We start from the raw sequence: 26,151 nt of genomic DNA, 5'->3' as shown, positions 1-26,151 counted from the left end.
TTTAAACTCTTAATAATTTTTGACATGTAAACTACGTAATCTCTTCAAACTTTATAACTTGTGAAGGTCGTAATCTCTTGGAATTTTTTTTAATCGTTTGTGTAGGAACGACTCCCTTTTGATTTATAAAGATGGGCAACTCATTGAATTTAAATATTTGTAATGAGATGCTTGTAAAATTGTTATAGTTATTAATTACTATGTAATTAATATTATCTATTATCTATCTATAATATTAATACTCTGTAATTAAAAATGAATTATTGTAATTAATTATTTATTAATTTGTTTTTTAATAATGTCTACTGATTATAACTTGTATTATTATCTTTAATAATTGTATATTTTCTATAGGTAGTAATTCTGTTGACTTAGTAACATCGGTAAGTCATTAAATTTTAATAAATGTAAAGGTCGTAAACCTTTTTAACTTTATAACTTCTAATAACCTGTTTAACTGATTTACTTTTAAGGGTCGTAAACTTTACGCAACTTCTTGCGGTTATGAGGTGCACTCTATATATATATATATATAGGTGCCTCGTCTTTCTTATATATAGCCTACCTTAAGTGCCGTTTTTCCTGGTCAAATTGGTCATAATAAAGATGATCAAATATTAATAACCGAGTTAATTTATTGCATCTGCGTAGTTTTTATTTGAAAATAAATTTTGGTAACGTTCATAATGTATGACATTAGGTAGTTGATGACGGTTATTATTTTAGGATTGAAAATTATTGTGTGATATTGTTAGGGGTTTTGGAGAAACCATGTGAGTTCTTAGTTTGTAATTCATGTATCCATTATTGGTATATGTAAAAAATGGAAGCGTATTGGCTTTCAGTATATCTCAAAGATTCAGTATATATATGTATCTCCAAGATATCAGTATATTCAGTATATCTCCAATATTCAGTCTTATTTTCCAGAAACGTAAACCCCGCGAGTTTATTGGAAGTCTGCCATTTATGGAGGAGCTTTCCCGCCTTGTCGATGTGCTCGTTCGTCGTAAACAATATCTGTGAACTTTGCTTCTTGAGTGATATCCGTTGATTAAAAACTTCGGTTTACGCTCAATTAATAGCTAATTATATGGTGTAATTGTTATTATTGAAACGAAAATTTTACACATAATGTGATTTTTGTTGTTGGGTTTTTCGAACTTACAAATTTATTTAATGCTAGAAACCCGTTACAACTACAAAATCATAGTAGAAATATGAAAATTGTTGTTGAAAATTGCGTAAATTGCAATGATTACTTTCTGTATTATGAGCATCTATATCGCTAAATCAGATCCGAGTATGTTTACAATTTTTCTTTTTGAGGGCAACCTTATTAGGGAAATCTTGTTGCAAAGATAAACATAATCCTCGTGCTGGAAGATTCCAAGCTTCGCGTGCCAAGTACACTCCCAATTCGACTGCCAAGCACTTGGCAGGCGCCCTGTATGTGGGATTTGCTCTGGCGACTGTCCGAAATTTTGGCCTCTGATGCCAAGCATTTCGTTGAATTCTCCGGCATACTGGGCACCGCCTTGCGCCGAAAATGACACTTGCGCGGGCTTAGTGGTTGTAAAATCAACTTTTGGGTTGGTTTCTTGAACAAACTTTTGTTGAAATGAAAATGTGGTGCGAAGTGTAGAGTTTTTTCCTGGAAAAGTTGATGGATGTTTGTATTTATGTGGACACGTATCAACATTTTTAAAAGGCACGAATTTTATAGTCTATATAGTCTGATATTTTTATAGTCTATATAGTCTATATATTTATATAGTCTGAGAGCCATGGTTCTGCGCAGATATGTTTTCATCGAATTATTGGTTTATAAATCCAAAGTGTACTGCCAGGAAGTATAATAAATGTTGTTAAAGTAACAAATAAATGTTTTAGTTAACTTCTTGATTCATTCTGGCTCTCACTTGTTCAAGTTTTTGCAGCGGATAAAATATGTAATTTACGATTTCAATCTCAAATGTTTTCGTTTTTTAAATTGGATAAAATCTGAAATGCTAATTATCTTGTTGAAATAAGTTATAAATTCTTGAAGCGCTTTAGATCAACCGTTATTTAAAATTAATTTACCTCCCCTGTAAAATTTATAGATTTAATTTCATTCAAATATAGTCTTATTTCGTAAATATTTTCTCAAACTTTATTTTGAAAATATCTGTCCATAAAAGTTAATTGGATTTTTTGACGGAACTTCATGCATCATCAACTTCAACTACAATTTGTACATCTCCAACTGTGGAGTATTTTTAAACTATTCGTCCTAAAAAAACAGTCGTCACTAAAAGTTTGCTTGTATAACTTTCGTGCTAGTTCGTGCACGCGTAATCCTGACCAATCATTTTCCCATTTAGATCGAATTGAGTAGATTTCCAGCTGTCGGCGCGTTAGGCGTCGGCTCTCATGATCATTACTTACGTTCACGTCACACCTAGGAAATTATACTTTACCGCTAGATAGATTTGTGCTGTTCATTTGTCTTCCAAAATTAAGACTCTCGTAAACTTTTTGCGTTATCACACGACATAGACTTCCTATTAATGCATCGTATATATATGTCCGGAAAAATGACCGGTTAGCTAAAAATATTCCTGTAGCCTCATCTGATATTTTAGGCATAATTAAATTTATGCCAATATTTTTGCTGCAGGTTTTAATAGTGGGTTAATTGCACTCCTTTTTAAATTGAACGATCTTGGCGATATGTGAGAATTTTCTTGTTATGAACTTAATATTGAAACTTTAAATAGACGTCGCACTTCAACTATACGTTGACTATAGTATATATCGTACACATCATAAGACTATTGGTATTATCTATTGACATTCAGAACTTCAGCAGATCGACTTTTGCAATACCAGGAAAATAGATGTTTGATAATATTCTGATTAGATTCATTCTGGCGCGTATCTTTATTTACATTCAAACACCGCAAATGCTTTTGCTTTATTACAAAAACATGCAGACAGTGTATAAATTATTTCGATAAATATTCCCGTCAAGTATGGGCTCTAGTTTATTTTTTTATCTTGAGGTTTTACCTAAAGAGTTTCAAATGAATAAACTCAATAGTTTTATACTTGAACGAAAAAAATGGCATAAAATTTTTGTACAAAGTTGTCTGACGTCGGAATTTCTATCTTCTGTTTAAAAACTCGTCGGTTTCATTTTTTTAGCATGAAAATTGGTCCATGAGATTTTATTAATTTCTATATTACTCAGAACATTCATCTTCTAAATATTCAATATAGTATTTCGTTGGAATTTCCCGCTACTAATTGTTCTTAAATGCGTGTACAAAGGTTCACTGCCCGCGCGACTGATTCACGGGTACGAAAAAAACGGTGACTTGTCATCACAGACGTCACGAGTGGCACCTGTAGTGTGGCACCTGAAGAGTGCCATCCTAGGAGTGCCTGCAACACTAATGCAACTGTAACTCTAATGTAACTGTAGCAGTAATGCAATTGTAACACTAATGTAACTGTAACACTAGTGTAACTGTAACACTAATGTCACTGTAACACTAATGTAACTGTAACCCAAATGTACTTTAACAGTAATGTAACTATAACAGCAATGTAATTGTAACAGTAATGTTACTGTAACAGTAATGTAACTGTAACACTAATGTAACTGTAACCCAAATGTATTTTAACAGTAATGTAACTATAACAGCAATGTAACTGTAACATTAATGTAACTGTAACACCAATTCTCACGTTCTCAGAAGCGTCTAATTAATTCCTGACGTGTTACTTACTGGTTATTTTTGTAACGCTTTCTCGGTATTCCGATACGAGCAATGAAGCGTGACCGTTATTCTCTGAAGTATAGGAATCGCTGTTTTTGTGTAACGATGATCAGTTCTAGTGAACATGTGACACAGGTTCGATTTCGTCTATTATTCTCATCATCAATAATGACTCATCGTCATCATCACCAACAATAGATTTTGTTTTTGCGGAATAACGATCAGTTCTAGTGTAAGTATGAAAGTTTTTACCCCAATACAATGACAGTTTTGTAATTCAAGTGGTGAAGAGGCTAGGGTGGGCTTATGTATATAAGCCCACTCTGAAAGGCTGCCGGGGCAGGTCTATAATTTATTTTAATTATGATTTTATTTAATTCTCTGATTAAGTGAAACTGATTATTTCGCAGTGGCAGTGATTTAGCATTTCGCAGTGGCAATGATTAATTTATTTCGCGGTGGCACTCATTAAGCTTTTCGCAGTTGCAGTGATTAAGTTATTTCGTGGTGGCACTGAGGTTTTTGGCACTTCACTGCATGTCAGGATAGTTCGCGCTTGCCCTCGTTCTGTCACGTACAGTTTACCAACTGCAAGCTCTGCACGCACGCTGCATGGCAGTAATTTATCTTCATTTTAAATCACGTGGAGAGTGAATAAGTATTTATTAAATTTTGTATTTATTACATAGTGTTTCATGCGTCGTTTTTGTATGCAAATAATGAAATTTGCATGCAGTCAAGGGTGTTCTGCTAATTGTTCGTTTATTCAGAATTCATTATTTATTAATTAAAATCTGTCTTAACTGTCAACTGATAACAATGAAGTAAATGCGCGGTAGAATAGCATATTCACTTCGAATTCAGTGGTATACGAGTTTATTCAGCCTTATATTGAACATTAATATTTTACTCAAGAAACTTGCACAGATTGAGTGGATTGTCTTTCAAGTTAATAGCTTGTCTGCGTAAAGTATTCTAGTAAGTTGGTATTAAATGTTGCGTGTTCTCAGAAATAAGGAGTGTAAAGACATATATATTCGAGCAATAAGTAATAGATATTCGATCAATAAGTAATAGATGGAACATTGTATTTATAAAAATACGATATATTCGAGTAATAACTAATAGATGGAACATTGTACTTATAAAAATACGATATATTCGAGTAATAAGTAATAAATGGAACATTGTATTTATAAAAATACGATCGGCAGCAAAATACGAGGTGAAGGCATTTGTTTGTTCATGAAGGCAGCGCTAAATGCCTGTTATCTTTGCAAGTCCGGCCATGTTTCTTATATGCCTGAGCTGTCATTGCTGTTTTTCGCCCCGCCATGCCGCGCTTAAAATTATGGTCGAATTTTCGGCGGCCCCTCCAATACCTTCCGCACGCCGACCGACCAAAATAACTCATTGTTGTCTTCTCTCACAAATCAATTTATTTGTTATTTTATCTGACGTAGACTTCAGTTTTCACTTTCAGTGACTGACGTTCGTTCAAAAGTTTTAATTTATTTGTATCTTTGTTTTATATGTTCGTTAACAATTCGCTACTCAACTACAAACTTGTTACTGAGAATTATTCTTATGATGCAATCTCAAAAATTGGCCATAAATGCTCTCATGTTGTAATTGCACTCACTATGAAGGTTGCCCATTACGATAATTATTATTAATAGTAAAGATGAAAGCAATTATATATTAAATTATCTTATTTTTTGGTGGTCTATTTAGGACGGAAACTTTTACCAGTCCACCTTTTTATAGGATATTTGTATTTATATGAACCCTCTTCATATATACATATGCGAAAATAGGAATGAAATATGAAGCCATTATTGACTTCATTGGAACTATTATTTGACATTCATTCTCATCTGCCAAATAAAAAGAAAAATCTTGAATCAAACGAATCTCATGTTATGCACACCACTATGTTATGCACTTTTGAGACATACATTAAAAGAAATAAGTAGTCTTCACTGGTATAAGGTAATAATGGAAAAAATTCACTTGTATATGCTGAACGTTAAGTGTTTCCCTTAATCGACCCATTGCTGACCCCTTTGAATTTATCGACCCTTTTTGTTATGTCCTCGACCCCAGGGGTCTATATCTGGTCTCTTTTTGGACCCTTGATTTAGTCGCTTGTCAATATAAAAATGATCCTGAAAAACTGAAAAGCTGGATAGAGAAAAAGGGAAATAAAAAATGATCTTAGTTCCGAGCTTTTTAGGTGTAACTTTAACAAATGCGCAACGTCTCCTAAACTGACTGAGTTGTTCTAATTACCTTATTGCACATGTCAGTTAATTACTGAGTATTGCCGCCTCACTTCTTATTCATTGTACAAACCATTAACATTGAAATTGCCCCCGGATGTACCTTAAAAATTAATTGGTGTTGCTGTGAAAAATTAGCATAATTGCATTGGGCCTCGAGCAATGTGCTGTGATGTGAATGCCTGAATTTCTCCCTCTAGTATCGTTTGGTGTGGAGTGCCAATACATGAAATGTTTAATGAAACGCTCCGGTCGCTTGCAAGTTAGAAAAAAAAATCTGTCTGGCCTCTGGCGCTAATTTTTTTCCCGTGAAGTTAGTGGTATAGTACGTTTTACTAATGAAATCATTTGCGTTGTAAGAATCTTTTGACTTTTATTTCAGTATTCATATTCTCATGAATTGTGTGGTTTTGAAATGAAAAGAGCTCAATGTGCATGAGAGAATTAATAGTGATTGTAGTTGATATATATTGAACAATATTCCAGTTTTAATGAATAGACAGATAATTTGTTCAATCGCACTAAAAGAAATGACGGCTGAACATTATTATAGTGAACATTATTATATTATATATTATTATATGTTGAACATTATTCTAGTTCTAATCAATTGACATACTTTCATGTAAAAATACATACAAAAAAAACGACGGCTGAACCATTACCGTGTAAATTGTTAATGCTGGAATATGCGCGAACCGTAAGAATTCAGTGCCCATTTAATTCAACTAATGAAAGTTAATGCAATTATTTCTTCTATTAAATTATACATATATTTTACCATATAATGAAATTGACTAAAATAAATTCGATTTTTCATAAATTAATTTTCTAACAGACACACGATGTTTTTTTACCTCATTTATAAAGCTGGTTTAATAGTGGAAAATTAGTTTTTAAATTTCATTGTCTAGTATCGCAGTGTTGGCTAGAAAACTTACTGGAACTTGATGCATGGAAGCACTTAAGAAGTCTTTGTAAATTGATCTTTCAATATTATCATTTAATTATTTTTTTTCAGTGTCAGCAATTCTCTATTTATACATTTTCATTCCTCAACCATTCATCGCACGAATTATCCTGCTCAGTAAATTACATTATTTTCTGGCAAAATTTATGATATAATATTGTATAAATTTTAGAGCGGATGAACATATGATGGAACTTGTTAATTTTATTGATTTACTAATCGTTTATGGAATGATCAATTTGATATCGTTATATATTGCAGTAATCTTTCATGTTTTCAAACCTTGGTTTGCTGTGTTGCACTTAAATCAGATGGATGATTGAATTTTTTTTCGAATTCGCGAATTTTTTATTCTAAAATAGTTATTCATTATCTTTATTCTATAACAATTCCACATTGTTGAAGATGTGCGGATGTTGGAGTTACGTTTTGAAAATACTTACACAAAATCTAACTGTGTAGTTCTGTCTTTCAGATTTAAAAACTGTTTCAAATGTCCTGATGGCTGAGTTGGAAAAATTAGGCCTCATCTAGGATTTTTCTTTTTATTACTGTAACAAAAACATGACAGTAAATGCACTAATTGGATTTGGTAACCCGTCAATACTTGAATAGTTTGAATTTTAATGTTGCTGCGCACAGACTTGATTAGATCCATGCAGGACCGGCATTGGTATCTATGTATATATAGTGTGTAATCATTCAAATGTGTGCATAAACTGAATATATTTAGGCTAACATGTCATTTTAACACAAGCATTGGCATAACTCGTATCACTTGGTAAAATAGTCAAGTTTAAACTATTCAAAGTTCATCAATGGCAGACATTACAAAAGCTATGAGTTACTTGTACGAGAGCGGACCGGTGTTCGAGTCCTACCCTTCCGCCTCACAAGAGGCGGGGGCATCCGGTGATGGCGGCGAAACAACGGAATTTAATAAAAGTTTCAACGCTACTGTGTCCCTTATCAACGCTACCGATGTGGACGATGACGGAATGATAGAGGCAGTGATGGGCACGCAGTTTCCCTACCACATGCTCGGCTTCACTGCCGCATGTGCCTTCATCATCGCAATTCTTGGTGCCGTCGGTTAGTACATGATGTCTTCATAGCTTTGCTTGTCATATTAATAACGCTAAAGGCGACACACTATTCTGAAGAGCCTTGACAAAATATGTATTTATTTTAGATTTGTCATCTTTATAATTTTTCAATATTCAGATTGGTGAATCCTTTGATACATTTTGATTTCATTTTTATTCGCCTTTCCCTGCAAATTTGGCGCAATTTCAACACCAGTGATACATTATTGAAACTTGAACCCAAAATCATGTATGGTGTTTGGCTGCTGTTAGTTCTTTTCTGCACCCGTCTTTGACTCTGTCGCGTTCTTTACGACCAAATTAGAACGCAAATTTACTTATAGCAATTTTTTATGATCATGATAGTACATCCAATATCATAATTAGCAGCAAAACTCCATAATTAACATTATGAAGACCAGTATTTTCTGAATTCTTATTACTAATTTTCCTCCGCATTATTATATTATTCATGACAAATTAATTAGGTGCATAATCGGACCTGGTGAGACCCGAATATTTATGCCCCTGTGAGCAGTTTTTTTTAAGTCCTACAATATTCCGTTTCTTTTCCTGCAAGAAAAGCTTCGACCTGGCCAAAGAAGATATGGGCTTGTGAGAAGACTTTGTTCACGAGAATACGGCTTTACTGTCACTATAAGCTATCTCCCATTTGCTGGTCTTTGTTTTGAGGAAAACAAGCAGATTCGTGATTTGTTTTGGCGTAAAACTTGTTCGCAAACATCCTTGATGGACGTCTAGAAATACTGAACAAACGAACGGCCCATTTCACGGGAAACTCGAGCATCTTTCTTACTTTAATGTGTTTGTGTTCGGCAACACTGAAACTTTATTATATATTGATACCATTTCTTGGGATTAATTACTTAAATTTTTATTGTCTTATTGTAAACTTCTATCGACCATTTGAATTGTAAGAAACTAAACTAAGAAAATTGTAAGAAGAGGCTACAATTATGAAAGAGCGACCACTTTTCACACAGAAAATAATTTTTTGAGTCACGCTTTAATATTGAAAAGTATCGTGAACGTTTTATTTAAACAATGTGTGGGCTTGACAATGGCCAATTAGATTAATTGATAATTTCACTAAGTCTTGACGAATAAAGAAGTTGCTGACAAATTGGGCAAAAAGCATTTCCTAACAAAACTTAGACGTGGCTTGTGGTGACCACACGCAAGTTACAGGCGATATTTTGGGGTTGCAAGCTTCCTGCTGACGATATTTACTGGTCGATTACAACCTACTGACGATATTTACTGGTTGCTGACAACCTGCTGACGATGTTTACTGATCGCAGGCAACCTGCTGACGATAGTAGCGCTCCCGATGAGCCGCAGTCTGCGCACCACAGCCACCGCCTTCGTCGTCAACCTCGCCGTCGTGGAACTGCTCTTCTGCGTGTCTGTGCTGCCGCTGTCTGGTGCTCAGTACAGCTACCTCATGCTCTTCAGTGAGTACAGTACAGCTGCCTCATGCTCTTCAGTGAGTACAGTACAGCTGCCTCATGCTCTTCAGTGAGTACAGTACAGCTCATGCTCTTCAGTGAGTACAGTACAGCTGCCTCATGCTCTTTAGTAAGTACAGTACAGCTGCCTCATGCTCTTCAGTGAGTACAGTACAGCTGCCTCATGCTCTTCAGTGAGTACAGTACAGCTGCCTCATGCTCTTTAGTGAGTACAGTACCTGTCTCTTATACACATCTAGATGTGTATAAGAGACAGCAGTACAGCTACAGCTCATGCTCTTCAGTGAGTACAGTACAGCTGCCTCATGCTCTTTAGTGAGCACAGTACCTGTCTCTTATACACATCTAGATGTGTATAAGAGACAGGTACAGTACAGCTGCCTCATGCTCTTTAGTGAGCACAGTACAGCCTGTCTCTTATACACATCTAGATGTGTATAAGAGACAGGTACAGTACAGCTACCTCATGCTCTTCAGTGAGTACAGTACAGCTACCTCATGCTCTTCAGTGAGTACAGTACAGCTCATGCTCTTCAGTGAGTACAGTACAGCTGCTGTCTCTTATACACATCTAGATGTGTATAAGAGACAGGTACAGCTGCCTCATGCTCTTTAGTGAGTACAGTACAGCTACCTCATGCTCTTTAGTGAGTACAGTACAGCTCATGCTCTTCAGTGAGTACAGTACAGCTGCCTCATGCTCTTCAGTGAGTACAGTACAGCTGCCTCATGCTCTTCAGTGAGTACATTTATATTCTAATTTACTCTGTTGGTACATTTCTGTGAGGCGAGTTTATTGTATTTTCTGCTGATTGGTGACTCATGTGTAATGTCGTTAGTATAATATCACTAAAACGTCTTCTTCTTTCATTGCTATTTTACCATCTATTTGAACTTTTTATTTGCATGTAGACAAGCGCCTACTTTACTTAGCTGTGAAGGTTAAGTAATAAAAACATCTATAGTAAAATTATATGAATATATTTTTAATTTATATAACTTTCATTGCTGTTTTAGAATATATTTTGTTTATATGCTCACAGACACAAGCCTGTTATCGGACAGCGCATGTAACTACTTCGCGGTGATGCGGTATTCCCTCACGCAGATCGAACTCCAGACCATCCTCGCCATCGCGCTCATGAGGCAAGTTGGTGCATATTTTCCTCAGAAATGATTTTATAGTGAAGAAATGTCAGTGAAAATTCTGCATTTTTATCTATGAATTACTATTATCTTGCATTTATGGTTCTACGATTATGAATTACTAACAGTTGCCAGGACGTTTATAACCTAAAAATATAATATTTGAAATTGATATTACCTTCACAGTGTGGGAATACTAAACGAACTCTTGATATTTGAACAGTAGTTAAGTGATTATTAATTTATTAATTACTGTAATTAATCCTATGCAAACAATTTCGAGATAAATTATTTGATACAATTAATTGTGCTCCGAATCCATCTAAATATTTAGATGAATTAAGGAAGCAAATGAACCACAGGTTTCAGATCATCAACAAAGTTAGATGAATAACAGTTTTATTCCAGCTTAGAAATTGTATGGCATAATCATAATATTCAGGATTACACTCATACAGATTGTGTGATTAAGATATGTTTGTATTAAAATATATATTTGTGATAGTTACTGTTCGTATTTTCCAGTAGTTACAAGCAAAATTTTAATGGGTCATTTTGTCTTTAAATTGATACACTTTCAGCACTTGACTCTAGCACTTTTTCTGGGATAAACAGGTTCAGGAAGACCCACAAAACGTCAAAAATGTCATCGCCATCATGAAAAAATCCCACTCTGATTTTTTCTGAGTTAATTATTATTCATCATTCTGGTTCTGTGTTGCGCTGTGCAGAGCTGTGGCGGTGTCCTGCATGAACCTGTACAGGAAAATCAACACCCCCGTCGTGGTGGGTGTCTACATCGCAATTATCTGGGTGTACTCATTTGCCCTCAAGATACCCACCGCAATGGGGGTGAGTAATTTACATTAGTAATAGTAATATTTTTTAGGTGAGTAATAGGGTGAGTAAGAGTAATAATTTTTCTGTGAATATTATTTGAGTATTACGCAGTATGTCGGACGAGCTATTTATTATTTTTCTATCGCTATTATGTGAATATTAGGATAGATTTCCACTGTGGTTGGGGTGATGACCTTACTTCGGATGGCCTGCCATTCAGGTGAGTTACGGGAAGCTTTGTGATGGGATATGCATTATTTTATAAAAAATTATAATTAAGTGTTATGGATGAGTATATAAAACATAATTTCCTCTCTTTCGCTTGTCTTTGCAGTGAGTAAACTGACCAAAAAGATCCTTGTAATATTTCCTGGAATATTTAGGTCCTTTTGATTAGGAAGAGTGAAATAAAATATTCCAAATATCGGGGCAAATAAAATATCAAAATATTCCGGGGCAAATCAATATTCAATTGATTTGCCCCCTCTATGACATCTCGTATGCCTCGCAGTCGAATTCAATTAAATCTCAGTTGGTAATAAGTGTGCAATAACCGGACGAATTTCCGTCAATGAGCAGGTAAGAGGTCATATCTGTGCTATGGTTTCAAAGTCATGACGGTCATATCTAGTCATAAACGTCATATAAAGTCATGAGCTCCATCACGCGGGAGATATGCTGACGCCAGCGCGACATAACCGAAGTCTAGCGTTAAATTTTATTGCGTCACCGCGTTTCGTAATCCCGAAAAGCTTTCGCTTATGTCATTTTGATAAAGTAATTTTGCTACAATCAACTTAAATTTACTTCCTTTGAATTCGTATCATTGAATATGAAATTGAGAAAATACATTTTTGTAGTTAAGATCATGTAATGTGAGCTTTTCCGAATAACATTTTTCGTTTTCTAGTTGCAAAGGTGATATTTTTTGAGAATCTTAATTACGTTGGCAAAAAGACTTCTGAAAAAACAGTTTGAAAAATAAAGAACTCTCACAAAAGTCAAATGGAGCCAATTAAACGCACATATATTACGTATCCAATTTTTATTATTCAAGACAGTTTTATGAAAGGTCAAACAATTCCTTCCGAAAAAAACATCCAATGTTCTACATGTTTCACTCAAAATGGAAAATATTCTTCAGAGCTTTCATTATAAATTTATTAGCTTAATTACGATTTGAAAAGTCTCCTCCAAAGTACGTACATATGTATATTGGATTGTAAAAATCATTAATTATTGTGTTCATTTAGGCCAAAGGCCAAAGAATTTATTATTTAATTTAATTAATTTATTATTAATTTATTTAGGGCAAAGGCCAAAGAATTTATTAACACCAATTACGAATATGTTGAATAATCGGAAATATGATTAGAAATTCACCTAAACAAATAGTGGGTTGTCATTATTTTCATTTTTTTCGCAGAAATTCGGGCATTACAGCTACAACAACCTGACGATGGAGTGCGACATGGGCAACGACAGGGCATCTTTGGTGGCTCGGAAATGGATTATACGAATTGAAGCCATCGCTCCTATCTTCATCATCGTCATACTCTACGTCTTCATATTTGTCATGGTGAGCCTTTTGCGTATTCGGATTCGTTCATACATAGTCAGCCTTTTAAGTATTCATATTCATCATGGTGAGCCATTTGCGGATTGTGATTCATTCATAGTCAACCTATTAAGTATTCAAATTCATCATGGTGAGTCCTTTGCAGATTCGTATTCGTTATCTTCATCCATTTGTCATTTATATTTGTATTTTTTTTTCATTGCAGATTTTGTTATTTTATCGCCTTTAACAAGGAATTTAAAAGCAAAGAAAATACCACAAAAATTCACCATATCTTTATAAGAGAAAACGTTTCGGAGTCCAGCTCCATCGTCAGTTCAAACCACAAAATTCTGTTCAGAAAAGTTCAGTCCTAGAAACACAAATAAATGATTTTCCAGAAGTGTTGAAGGCTACGTTCCGGAGGGCAGGAGTCATGAGAGTCCATTACATCCAGGGCAGTGGTGGTCTTCGGCAGGCTTCCCGATTGCCGTAATTAAAATTATTTTCTCAATTTATTTGGATTCTGCCTTTCCTTGCTATGTACGTTGTTTCGGAGATTTTTTTTTATTTTGTTGTTTTCGACATTTTTTCACTATTATTAAAGTTGTTAACTTGTGTATTTACATATAGGCTCCGAAATAATAACTTTAATCCAAGAATCTCCTGCTAAAGCAAGAGGGTACGCAGCCGTGCACCACCAAATTTGTGCACCAATCAGCCCTAACAGGAACGCCTAGCATATTTCCGGATGACAACCAATCAGCCGCGGATTAACCTTGCCGTTAGTAACCAGCCCATTACATCATCTTGCTTTAAATATTAGGAGCTTCACGCCACCTTATTCTGAAGCGAACAGCCCAGAGAATAATGGTTGTCCACCACTGAACGCTGCATCGAATCATCACTTCATACCCTGACTTTAGCTCGAACTGTAACTTGCGGACAACGGACTGTGACCAACCAGCCCAGGGCGCCAGTGGAACTGCATGCATCCTGCCGTGCACCACCAGACCGTCACTTTTAGCTCACAGCATTGGGGTTAGGTTCCAGATAGCATAGTTCTGTTCCAAAATTTATCGTCGTATGACGCGTGGCCGTTCGACCGTGGGCTGATTCGACACACGGGACAGATACGGACGGCTCCGGCGCGTTCCGTCCGGGTGGTGTAAAAGTTTTTCGCGTGTTGGCTGACGACGCTGGGCCATACGACGCCAGGCTTATTTTCCTGTAAGCTGATTGATCTAATTCAATGGATGTGATCTGTCCGGTGGCGTGCGGCTGATAACGTTACAGTCAAGATTTGTTGTCGGCTACGTTCTTCAGGGAAGGAATCATGATAGTCCATTCGAAGCACGGCAGTGGTGGTCTCCGACAGGCGTCCCTTTCTGCTTTGAATATTTTGAGCTCCACACCCCCCAGACACGAGGTAGAATAGCCTAGGGTCGAATGGCCGTCCACCACTGAACGTTGCGTCGATATTATTATTCACCATATATATTAAATTAAATTCACCATATCTTTAATAATAATTAAAGATATGGTGAATTTTTGTGGTATTTTCTTTGCTTTTAAATTCCTGGTTAACTTGCGATTCAAGCAAACAAGTGATTTTAATACTTTTATCGCCTTTTGGATGCGATTGATTGTGATTTAAGATCTTCGGTGTGCTAAATTAGGGCACGTCTGGCTAATGGTGAAATGAAACAGTGATTGTTGTAATGACGGAAGAAAGTTTTCTTTCTTTTTTTATGTTCACAATAAAATAACTGTGTATTCATTTGTATTTTTTGTAGCCCTTACGTTACATAAACATGTAACATAGTCACTAAATGTTGGACTAAGGTGTGATTATCGGAGGATACAAGAACAACTCATGAATTTCACAGGGTCTTAAATTATGGAATTTGATGATAATAACATAAGGAGACTTCTTAATCCTCTCCCGCCTGATATGACTAAGTCATATCAGAGTAACCGGAGCAATATTGTCCCAAGTCTACTTCCCAAAAACGATATGTTCTAGTGAGCGCAAAATGACTTGCACTGATGGTTGCCTCCACGTACGACAACTTTAAAATGTTATCTGTTGCGTATAAACGTCCTCAGGTTGCTGCACTCAATAGTTTACGTATAATTTAAGTTGATATTTATGTTTCCGGAGAGTGACATACGGCGGTAGAGGGTTAACTTGTCCCTAAACACCGATGTAAATGAAAAGCTGATGCGATTTTCAACCTAAATTCAAACAACCATCACGTTTGCCTTTTAATGAAATAGAAATTATTTTGTCAAAGTGGGTGATCAACGAAACATTCATTGATTTGACGCTGCAAAAATTGTAATGACTGCATCTGACAACCGAATGTTGTGTCCTTCACACTGAAATATTGAACAATTTTACTCCAAAACAAAAAGATTGTCATAGATATCCATCTTTAACATTAAAGTAGAATACTCTGAATCTTATAAACCTTTTTTCTTAATCGGGACAAGGGTATTGGCGTAGAATACGATAGGCGTTGACGACAGCTCATTTATCGTAGGAAAACGGTTACTCTATCATCTCATAAATCTAGACTTAGTAAATAAATGATATGTTTCGAATAATTTCATGATGACACTTTAAGCTGATGCGGAGGTGTCGCAAGCGCATCCGCAGGTTGCAGAAACGGAACTCCAGCTTCGGCGCCAGCAAGGCTCAACCGGCGGCGGTATTCTGATGTTGCAATATTCGTTGCATGGGGCATGATCTAGCGTAACAATTTGAAGTTTTTTAACAATTATACAATTATTTATCCTATTTCATGTGCTTACGTCCTGTGTGTTCCGCAATTTATATTTTATCTCCCATATTATGCCAGTTTCGTCTTCAAGTAGACTTCAATCAGCTGTTCGTTGTTTATGTTTACGTTGCTTCCCATCCGTCCGTAATATAAATAATCTATGTTTTTAGCCATGTGTACCCTTTTATTGTATTTTATTTTTCAGCAGCTTGCTAAATTTTCTATAATTTGTGTAGACTTCTGAATTTCAGTTGTATATACATTTTGTCGCATTATTTTTGTACATTCTTCGGTGCAAATTATGACGCTGTTTATATAGTGCGCTAGACAATTGTGCAATTCTGTTGCCATTTATTTAAATTGGCATGCTAGTCCAGTTAAAATTGCATGTATTTTTGTACAAGTGTTTCGATTAAACTTGATTGAACCGATCAGGATGAAATCGAATAATGCGCTGAAATTGAGTGTGCTTCGACCGGACCACATTTACGTTTACCCCGTCCTGTGTGCCTCAACTTTTTTATATGAATGAACAAGCCATTCTCTGTATAGTATGCCTTGACTCGATCCATATTTATTATTAAACCGTCATGTTTTCCATAAATTAGCGCGTATTTTCCAATACCTTTTCCCTGCAGTGTGCCTTATTTGAAGCGCCCATATTTAGTACTTATTGACATGTCATGCGTGTCCGAATGTTTTTGTTCGGTCGTTTTGTTTTACCCCAACCCTGCTTCTATTCATTGTTATATTTATTGTTATATTTTGTGCCTGTAACGTCCTTGTAGATTTTATTTTGCTGGCTTTCATTTATATGTGATAATTAGTTATCATAATAATATTATTTTATTGCTTGTCGCTCGCTGTAGAATATTGCCTCGGTGATTTCTCGCTGTAGAATATTGCCTCGGTGATTTCTCGCTGTAGAATATTGCCTCGGTGATTTCTCGCTGTAGAATATTGCCTCGGTGACATATAGACATTTTCTAGACTATATGTTCTTTTTCGTCCATGCATGTTTCTATTCTGCCAAAAGGAAAAAGATGAAGAAATAATAGTTATAATATTGCGGAAATAGTTGGCAATATTTAATTATTTCGAAATAATTAGCATTAAATTTTTATTAGAAATTCTCATTTTTCCGTACGGCTGCAATGTATTTGAGGCTTCGAACTTCTTTTACGCACTGACCTGCCTTACATTAAATATTGCTTGGTAAATCCGTTTACGAAACAATTGCATGTTATATTTTGCCTTAGTTAGCTCATTTTTGGAAAGTATGTAATCTTTTACTATTTTATTTGATTTAATTAGTTACGATAACTTATTATTTAATTATCGTAATGAATGACCAATTACATGGTTGACCATTTTTAGTGCAAATCTAGGCTCCCTTATTGGTTGTTCACGTGGCTGACGTTAACCAAACAGTTTAGTGCCATTTGCGCCCATATTAAAGAACTGGTTACACAATTGAAATTTTGAGTTTTTGGATGAAATATTTGTAGCAAAGTTTGCGCAGACGACTTCTTTCACCATAAAATTATACATCTCAGTGTTGGCATTGCAGGTGAAGCTGAGCTCTCGTCGCGTGTCGCGAGCTACCGCGAAGAAGCGGGCGCCACCGCCGGATAAAGGTAAGCCAATTTTTATATTAATAATTTGGGATTATTTCCTAATCATTAATTAAATGTGACATATTTTGTCCCGTTTTTACTGTGATGATGTTTTGCATATATTTTCTAATTTAATTATGACAAATTAGTGTTGCTAATTTCGTTCAACTTAGAACGAAAAAGGGAAGAAGATTTACTACCGTCCGAATTAATGGTTATGAAAAATTCACTTCTACAACTGTCATTAGAAAGAAATAAGAAAATTTTGCAATATCATGAAGACTGATTTGTATTTTTTTCTGTTCATATTCTTTCAAACGATTAAATTTCATTTCATATTCCTCGTGTTATAAAAAAATAGAAATAATTTTATCCGTACTGCTCCTATTCACGGCAAATTTATATTGTTCAATAAAAATTTGTGTTTACCAGTCATATTACTCACCAAAATTGGTCAGCATTCATCTCCCGTAATTTATGTTGTGCAGGCCTTGCTTGCCAAAAATGTATTTTGCAACGCCCTCGATGACTAGAAAATTATTCTTAGCTGGCCTTGCCAACAAAAAATTTAGTTTTATGGCCATTGTTGAGCATGAATTTATTCTAAGCAGGCATTGTCGACAAATAATGTATTCGTAGCCCTTGCTCTCCAGAAATTTATTTTGCGAAGGCCTTACTCACCAGAAATTTTTATTGTGTATTGTACAGGCGTGGCGAAAGGCCAACCTTTCCTAATCTAAGCTGTTGCCACTTTATTATATTATAACTTATCGTTGACAGGCCAGCCTGGCTCATTTCAAGCTGAATCTACTATATTATATTATTATAATAATATGTTTTTTATGTTATTGAGCAGCCACTGGGGTCGAGCAGGATCCTGAACCCCAGCAGGAGGAAAAGGAAGACCCTGCGGAGGACGGCCCCTTGAAGAGCCCCCGTAGGCTGTCATCCGCGAGCTTCAAGGGCCTCAAGCGAATGGTTTCGGATAAAAGCTTTAGGGCTACATTGTGAGTGAAATTGTTCATTTTATTGTTCGTTTTTATATTTTATTAAATTTTTCACAACTTATTTATATAATTTAAAAAAATTCATTTCATTTTTCATTCTTCATGCGATTCATTGTTTGAAATTTTCACATAGATTACGGTATTGATTTTAATAAATGGAGATTATTAATTTATTTCTTTGTAAATTTAACTATCTAATTGGTTTTCAAAAAGATGCCCTCGAAGACCGCTGTTTTTATTAAATTTTAAATCGTTCGCCAACTAACGCCCCCGCTTTTCGAAAAAACCCAACTTGATGGTTACAGAAACAAGATTGCAGTAGCTTCGTGAGTTACGGTAATGCCTCATTAAAGTTTAAACAATTTTATTTTGAAGAGCTATTGTTTATATAATGAACCCCATTATATAGCCCATTCAAAGTGCAGGAAATCCAATGATCAATCAGACTGTGCAACTATTGGAGGTCTGCCTCATGCACATTTTTAAATTCATACGCTTTCCTAACCATTCACGCACTTTCGATAAATTTATTTGGTTTATTTCATTATTGCAAGTTGTTTTATTTACTTTTAGTGAATAAAGCTTACATATAAGTAATAATTTTCATTGACCGATTTCGATCGGAAGAATTCCACAAAGCCATCTAAAACCTCGCGTTACAAACAAACGCTTTTATTTATTTTGGAAAATATGTCATGGAAACCTCTTAATTATTTTATATTTTTATTAATTGCTATTTATTTAGTTATTTTACCGAATATTTGTTTGAATGAATGATCAAGGTAAATAAGATAAGGTAATTTCGTTTTTTACTTGCTTGTTGCGTGATTTGATTGTAAATTAATGCACTCTTTATGATAAAATATTGGTATTGGAATTGATATTTGCCCTCTTATCTATAGTTACTTTCTTGTTATTTTTTTTCCACAGTGGACGCATCTCAGGCTTGCATTTAGTTTCCAAACGGTCTGTGAACTTCAAAAAGTTTCTCATATTCTATAAGTCAGCCTATCGATGTATAGTTCTAATAGGTTCATTGGACGTTAATTATAATTCTTTAGAGCTTTTGGCTTCAATGTAACTCGTTGCTTTAAAATCATTATTAATGAAGTAGATGAGAAGATTTTAAACTTTTTATTTCATTAACGTGGGATATTAAATGTTTTCCTCTTCATTGCATTACAATTGCAGTGCTCACATTTCAAAGCTTTTCATACAATAGATGTAACTTTTCTGTATTTAATGTGCAGAGTATAAATAAAAAACTTTATTCCTTAGAATGCGCCTATGTTTTAGTATCTATTTTTTTGCATGGAACCGTCCTGTGTTCTACTTTCCGCGATACTCCTTATAAAACTACGTTACACTCAGAGAAATGAGGTGACTTTGTCCAAGTAGCGATGCACTTTTTGTCCCCTTTTTTGCGGTATATTGACACTTCTTAGCCCAGAATAAGGGTGTATCAGTGCTACGTGCAGAAAGTATCGTTATTTTGATAATATGATCCACTAATTTTTCAGTGTATACGGTGTAAAAGAACATTCTTTTTCAATTGTATCTTCAGGCAACACAAGAATTAGATTAATTGATGTGCAACTGTATTTTTTCGTCCGCATTAACCTAAATGTTTCCTTCCTTTTCGTACGTTTTATTAACACGACTTTTTCTGCATTTTTTCTTCGAGCTGATTTGTTTTCCTTGAATAAGACGTTGATGTCTTTTTTTGCATATTTATTAAGAAATTACTTCTGGTCGTTAAATTTTCGGTTCTTTTGTGGTCTATCTTCATAATTTCATCTCTTTCAGGGCTATCATATCGTGAAAACAAATATTTGATTGAATTTTTCAAGCTTAAATAACATTATCTGATGAATTAACACTAAACCTGATCAGAGCTGAAATTGTACGTAACAACTACGATTTACTGTGTGACGTGCTGCACTTGTTTGAATTGTTGTATATTTTTCCATGGATTCACTCATCATCCCTCTTAATCATCACTCACAGATTTTATCAGCGAATCATGTAACTCTTACAATAATTCTAGTTTCATTTATGGACTTTCGTAGAAAATAACATTAGTGCATTGTTGGTGAACGTGTCCGTAGTATCTATGGTTGTACAAATTACTCTGCCATTTACATTGAAGGTGCTGCATGAGGCATGACAATGCATGTAATAGTGGTCCCTGTACATTAATGTGTGTCCTCTAGTATATGAAAGTTTATATATTTATAGTGTTCGAATAAGCTTTTGTTCCGCACTCTGGCGAGCTTCGGGAACCTATTAAACTTCAAGTTGCCCTGTTTATCACTTGCCGGCTCGATCGTAACCCAAATTTGCTAAATTGATAATCATGGTTAAACTTTTAATAACCGAAATGCTCTTTTATCAGCATTCATATGCTGATAAAAGCATTATCAGCATTCATATGCTGACAGCATACATATGCTCTCTGTTAATCTGAGTAGAGTAATTGATCAATATAATCCCAATTATCAATTGCCATTTAATAGAAAATAAATAAATCCGAGTTGCTCAAACTATTTTCATTTTCAGCGCCCGCCGCTCTTCGAACCTGAGTCAGAAACTGTCCACCAGCCGAAGAGATATGCGTGTTGCACGCACAATCTTCATCATATTCGTGCTGATTATGGTGTGCAGCGTACCTGTGATGGTGGTGCACGCAAAGGACCCTACGGTTAAGGACCCGAACCGCTTCCTCATCGTGCACATCCTGTACTGGGTGCAGTACTGTGTCAACGTCCTCATATATGTGCTCATGAACCGGCAATACCGCGATGCATACCTCGAAGTTTTGTCCAAGTTGGTACCTTCGTGGCGACGCCACAAAGGGTACATGTTCCCTTGGGAGACGCCCAGCACCACCTCCAAGCCTACAGTTCCTACTAACAATGTGTCCACCAAAAGCAGGAAAGGATCGCAGAAAGATACTTCCACACGGCGTGACAGCGATGCTATGAGTGGAGGGTTAGCTTACCCAAGATCTGGTCGACTCTCAGCTATCCCTGAGCGTGGATCATCGTCTGTAGGAGATGAATCGCTTGTACTGGAAGGCCAAGTTTTGCCTCTGGCGACTCCTCCAGTTGATATTCCAAGACGAGGATCTCAAAGTTCATTGAAGACGGCTTCACCTCCCACTCCATTGTCTTACGACTCTGGAAACGGACATTTCACTTCCATGCCATGTTCCCCTCTCGGTTTTAGTGGTTCATATTCGCCGTCGGAGTCATACTTGGAAAACGGCAAAACACCAGAAAACAAGAAAACGGCAAATGGTGCTCATTCCAGCATGAAAAGTCTGCATGATAAATTGAGCGCTATCAGCGTAGAAGAATTGTCGCCCTTGAACGATATTGGTGAAACGGAAGAGGTTACGGAGGGTGAACATCAGCTGGATTCTCCAGGGATAAAGAGGAAAAATTCCTACACGACTATCAACGGAACATCGACCGCAAATATTGAAAAAGCTGATGCAGTCTAGAGTGACTTGAATTTGATCAGTGATTTGCAATTTTTTTGGACAAGCGGTTAGATTTCCCCCATGAATGCGTTATCTAGGGCTCGATTAAGATTCCTACTCATACCGTGATCAATTTATCACCCCGTGAAATAATTTTCTTATGAGATCTGGATGAAGTTGTTGCATGCTGCCGTGGTAAGCCATTTCAGATAAACGTAGATATAAATAATATAAATTAATAAAAAAAGGATGTATAAATAGTGGCGTATCGGGTTAAATGGGTCTCAGAGACCACCAAGAACAACAAGGTCCAAGCCAATTGCCACTTCTGATCGCCTCCGGAGAAGCCATGCCTTATTGCCTCGAATTTCCTACGCAGGCTCCCATGCGGTCGGTCTTATACAGCCACCTTACTCCTACTGTTACTACTTACAGCCACCCATCTTACTCATTCAGGGTAGGCTTTTCTCCGAGCACATGCATCCTACTCGTTCAGAGTAGGACGTTCTCCGAGCGCCTACATCCTACTCGTTCAGAGTAGGACGTTCTCCGAGCGCCTGCATCCTACTCATTAAGGGTAGGACGTTCTCCGAGCGCCTACATCCTTCTCGTTCAGAGTAGGACGTTCTCCGAGCGCCTGCATCCTACTCATTAAGGGTAGAACGTTCTCCGAGCGCCTGCATCCTACTCATTAAGGGTAGGACGTCCTCCGAGCGCCTACATCCTACTCGTTCAGGGTAGGACGTTCTCCGTGCGCCGCGTGTGTCAGGGCGGAGAATGCTCCACTCAACGCATTATTCTACTCGTAATTTTTCTCGACCGTTCTCGTCTCCTCGCTACTTGGACAGCCATAATCAGGCTTTGGTCTTGTTGACCTCTCTACCAATATTTTCTGAACTTGTTCCACTTTGGGTATTCCGCACTGAACCTCACACCCTTTTTCTGAAGAGCCTAAATGTTGACACTGCATAAAATAACATTACAAGAGGCCTCCAGGTGCAGTTAATCGTCACCAGAAGACAACGATGGCTTAGAGTTGATGTTATGCTTTTTTTGCTTGGCTCAGAAACGAGTCGAAAGAAATATTAATTAATTTCTTTCTTTTGGCGATTTTTCATTGTGGTCTATAAGGGCTTCAGAGCGGGATGCTTTCCACTTTTATTTTGGAGCTGAATTTTTGCAGTCGAAAATCGAAAATTTTGATGATGATAATGCAATGATGCAAGAAACGTGGACCTAAGTCACTCATGTATAACGAAAAAATATTCCATTATTATTTTAATTTAGATGCTATTTCAAAGCCTGCACTCGCTATCAATATGGAAGTAATTGTCTTTAAGTGTATACATTGTGTATTTCGTTATTAATGTTAAGGTTAAGGTTATTGGACCTGATGAGAATGTGTCGTTACCAATAGCGTGCTAAAACGAGTGCCATGATAACTTGCCAAAGCTGTGATATGGACATGTAAAACACTAGCGTTAACTCATTTAATGAGTCATTTTTTGAATATTTAATATTAAAATCACTATAAGACTGCCCTAACCTGTGTTAATTTAAAATAACCAAGACCATAAAATACCCGGTAATCATTACGAAGCTTAGAATGATATGCTAACAAGAAACGTTGATGTGACCTGTAACAACGAGTTATCCTTATTGCAGGTCGTTGTTCTACTACTACCAGGTTCGTGGTGATTCGGTGTTTTCACTATAATTTGGTAAAAATAATCTCGTTTTTGTTTTAAAATATTTCAAACTTACCGTGTGTATAAAATGCTGCATTGCTTCCTATCACTTTTTATTAATTATGTTTGAACAAGTTAAATATTTTTAAGCAGTTAGTTTAAATTAGTGCTATGAAATTATTTAACACTTGAAATTCCGTAAGCCTAACCTAGAATCCTTCAATGGTGAAAAGTTCAATTTCTCACCGTTATTGGTAAATTAGATTTAGCTTCATGGAACAATAACAACTATACAAAAATTCTGAAAGAAAACTTTAAAATTATTCAAACATGTTCTATATGTGCCTGTTATTATACATAGAGATGTCAGTATCATTAGTACGGTAAGTGCCATAATGCTTGCTATCATTGTACGAGAACGTGAACTTAACAACGCAAGAGACTCAATTTGTTCTATAGACCCTAGCATTTTTAATCTCATACAATGATCTTGATCCTATTAATACTAATTCTATTAAAATTCCTACTTAAACCACAGACAAACCTAGACTTGGAACTTGGAAATCTTCATAAATAAATCGTTGGCGTAAATACCGTGTGGTCAGCTAACTTAAGATTCGTAGTCGCATTTAACGACGTCGTAAGCACGAAATTTTATTACTGAACCAATATTGTTCAGTTGTATATGGACTTATATTGTTTTGTTATTATTTTTACAATAGTCTGATATGATTACCTTAGCATTAAACTTAGCGCTGCGTAGATAATAATGAATACCGGATGGACAATATAGCTGTGAATTTGAAGTAGGTACTCAATAATAAAAATTGAGTGGGCATTTGTGTATGATGTATAACGGACATAGTTGAGGTTTCCTATTGAGTGTTAAACTGAGATCTGAGTTTACAATACTTTTCTGGTTACCGTTCAAGTATTGTATTGGATGCGAATTAATTAAGTTGGCACATTTCCCTCGTGCATTATTATTATTTTTTTTTTTGCTCTGAAAATCAATTAATGAACGTCTTCTTTGAAGTGATTTAGGACGAGAAGAAACTTCTTTTTAAACATTCCTAGAATTAATGTGCTTAATATTTAATCACTTGATAAGAACTAGATTGATAATTTTATTAATAAATCGTGAATAACATGTTGGATTGAGTATTCGCGTTTAAAAAGACACGATGTATTCAAAACCATCGGTTATTTCAGGTATTTGAATCACTAATCAAATATTTAGCATTGGGCATCAGCCTGCCCAGTGTGGATGTGCCATTTTTTATTTATTTTCGTTTCTATTCTGACACGCATGATCGATGATAGAATGTGGCATGAAATTACGTAGCCTATTGCTTAATAAGGTGTAGTATCTCAAGAAGTATATTAGCCTGCATGTTTATATGAATAAACTACTACACAATTGTTTATTTTTACTCGTATTTTATTTTTACTCTACGGGGATGTGCTAATTTTTCCATAGACGGTGCCTGAGCAGGAATTTCGGCATCAAAGTATTAATAGTTTCAAGTAATAGTTTTATCTTTCAATTATATGTTCTTGACTTAAAAATATTATTAGTATCGCTTCGATGACTCCCTAAGGACCAATTTTCTTTCACTTATTAGAACAGAGCGAAAATAAAATGAAAATTGAATAATTGCGTTACACACAGAGTCGAATACATTGATGAAAGAAGAGAATGAATCGGTTAAAACCAAGTGTATCAGCCGAACGAGAATATACTTTCATCACTTTAAAATACCGGTGAGAGCCTGTTATGGCCTACTTGTTAATATGACCATGAAATAGTTACCATCAAGTTATATTCCTTGCACTACAGCCATCACCCACGAGAAAACCCGATTCCCATTCAATGATTTCATGACACCACTTGAATTTCATCCGAACTGAGAAGGAGGGACACAGAAATGACAGATCTCTCCAACGTCAGAAAAGTACATGTACAGCTGCTGTGAACATGATCACAGAAAAGCGTAATGTTAAGTAAAAAGAGAAAAACAAATGGTTTAAATATTGAACAATAAAGAGGTCAAAGAATTTTGGAAGTTGCTAACTTTGAGGTGTCTTACTGCGGATGGATCAAAATGTGCGTGTGTCCGTAGTGTCAGGCGACGACCGGGAAGCCTGCCGAAGACCACCACTGCCCTGGATGTAATGGACTATCATGACTCCTGCCCTCCGGAACGTAGCCTTCAACACTTCTGGAAAATCATATAGGCAGCCGAAAGCCACCAGACAGAACGAATCAATTGAATTAGACCAATCAGCCCTCAGGAGAAACAGCCGGCTGCAGATTCCATTCACGGCTGATTGGTGGATGTCCGGAAAGATCCAAGGCGTTCGATTCAGGGCTTATTGGTGTACAAAATTTGTGGTGCACGGCTACGCTCCCGCGACGACCATCTTGGATG

At 36.0% G+C, this 26,151-nt stretch overlaps 1 protein-coding gene across 3 annotated transcripts; it reads left to right on the top strand.

The window, feature by feature from the left end:
• The first annotated feature begins 7,491 nt into the window (after positions 1-7,491).
• LOC108680290 (G-protein coupled receptor moody) lies at positions 7,492-25,152 on the top strand. Of its 3 annotated transcripts, XM_018169089.2 has the most exons (10): positions 7,492-8,111; positions 9,427-9,579; positions 10,638-10,740; positions 11,472-11,592; positions 13,007-13,159; positions 15,769-15,852; positions 17,495-17,561; positions 18,397-18,547; positions 19,478-19,513; positions 21,107-25,152. In XM_018169089.2, exons 1-10 carry the CDS (start codon positions 7,838-7,840, stop codon positions 22,050-22,052), a joined length of 2,088 nt encoding a protein of 695 aa, XP_018024578.1. In that variant the 5' UTR covers positions 7,492-7,837; the 3' UTR covers positions 22,053-25,152. The 3 variants fall into 3 exon arrangements, with proteins under 3 accessions (XP_018024578.1, XP_047737841.1, XP_047737840.1); XM_047881885.1 differs by lacking the exon at positions 15,769-15,852; XM_047881884.1 differs by lacking the exon at positions 19,478-19,513.
• Positions 25,153-26,151: the final 999 nt, after the last annotated feature.

The sequence above is a fragment of the Hyalella azteca genome, unplaced genomic scaffold, assembly GCF_000764305.2.
Source record: "Hyalella azteca isolate HAZT.00-mixed unplaced genomic scaffold, Hazt_2.0.2 contig9045, whole genome shotgun sequence".
Taxonomy (NCBI): Eukaryota; Metazoa; Arthropoda; class Malacostraca; order Amphipoda; family Hyalellidae; genus Hyalella; species Hyalella azteca.
Note: the sequence above shows the minus strand (reverse complement) of the source record. Positions and strands in the feature narration are given on the sequence as shown.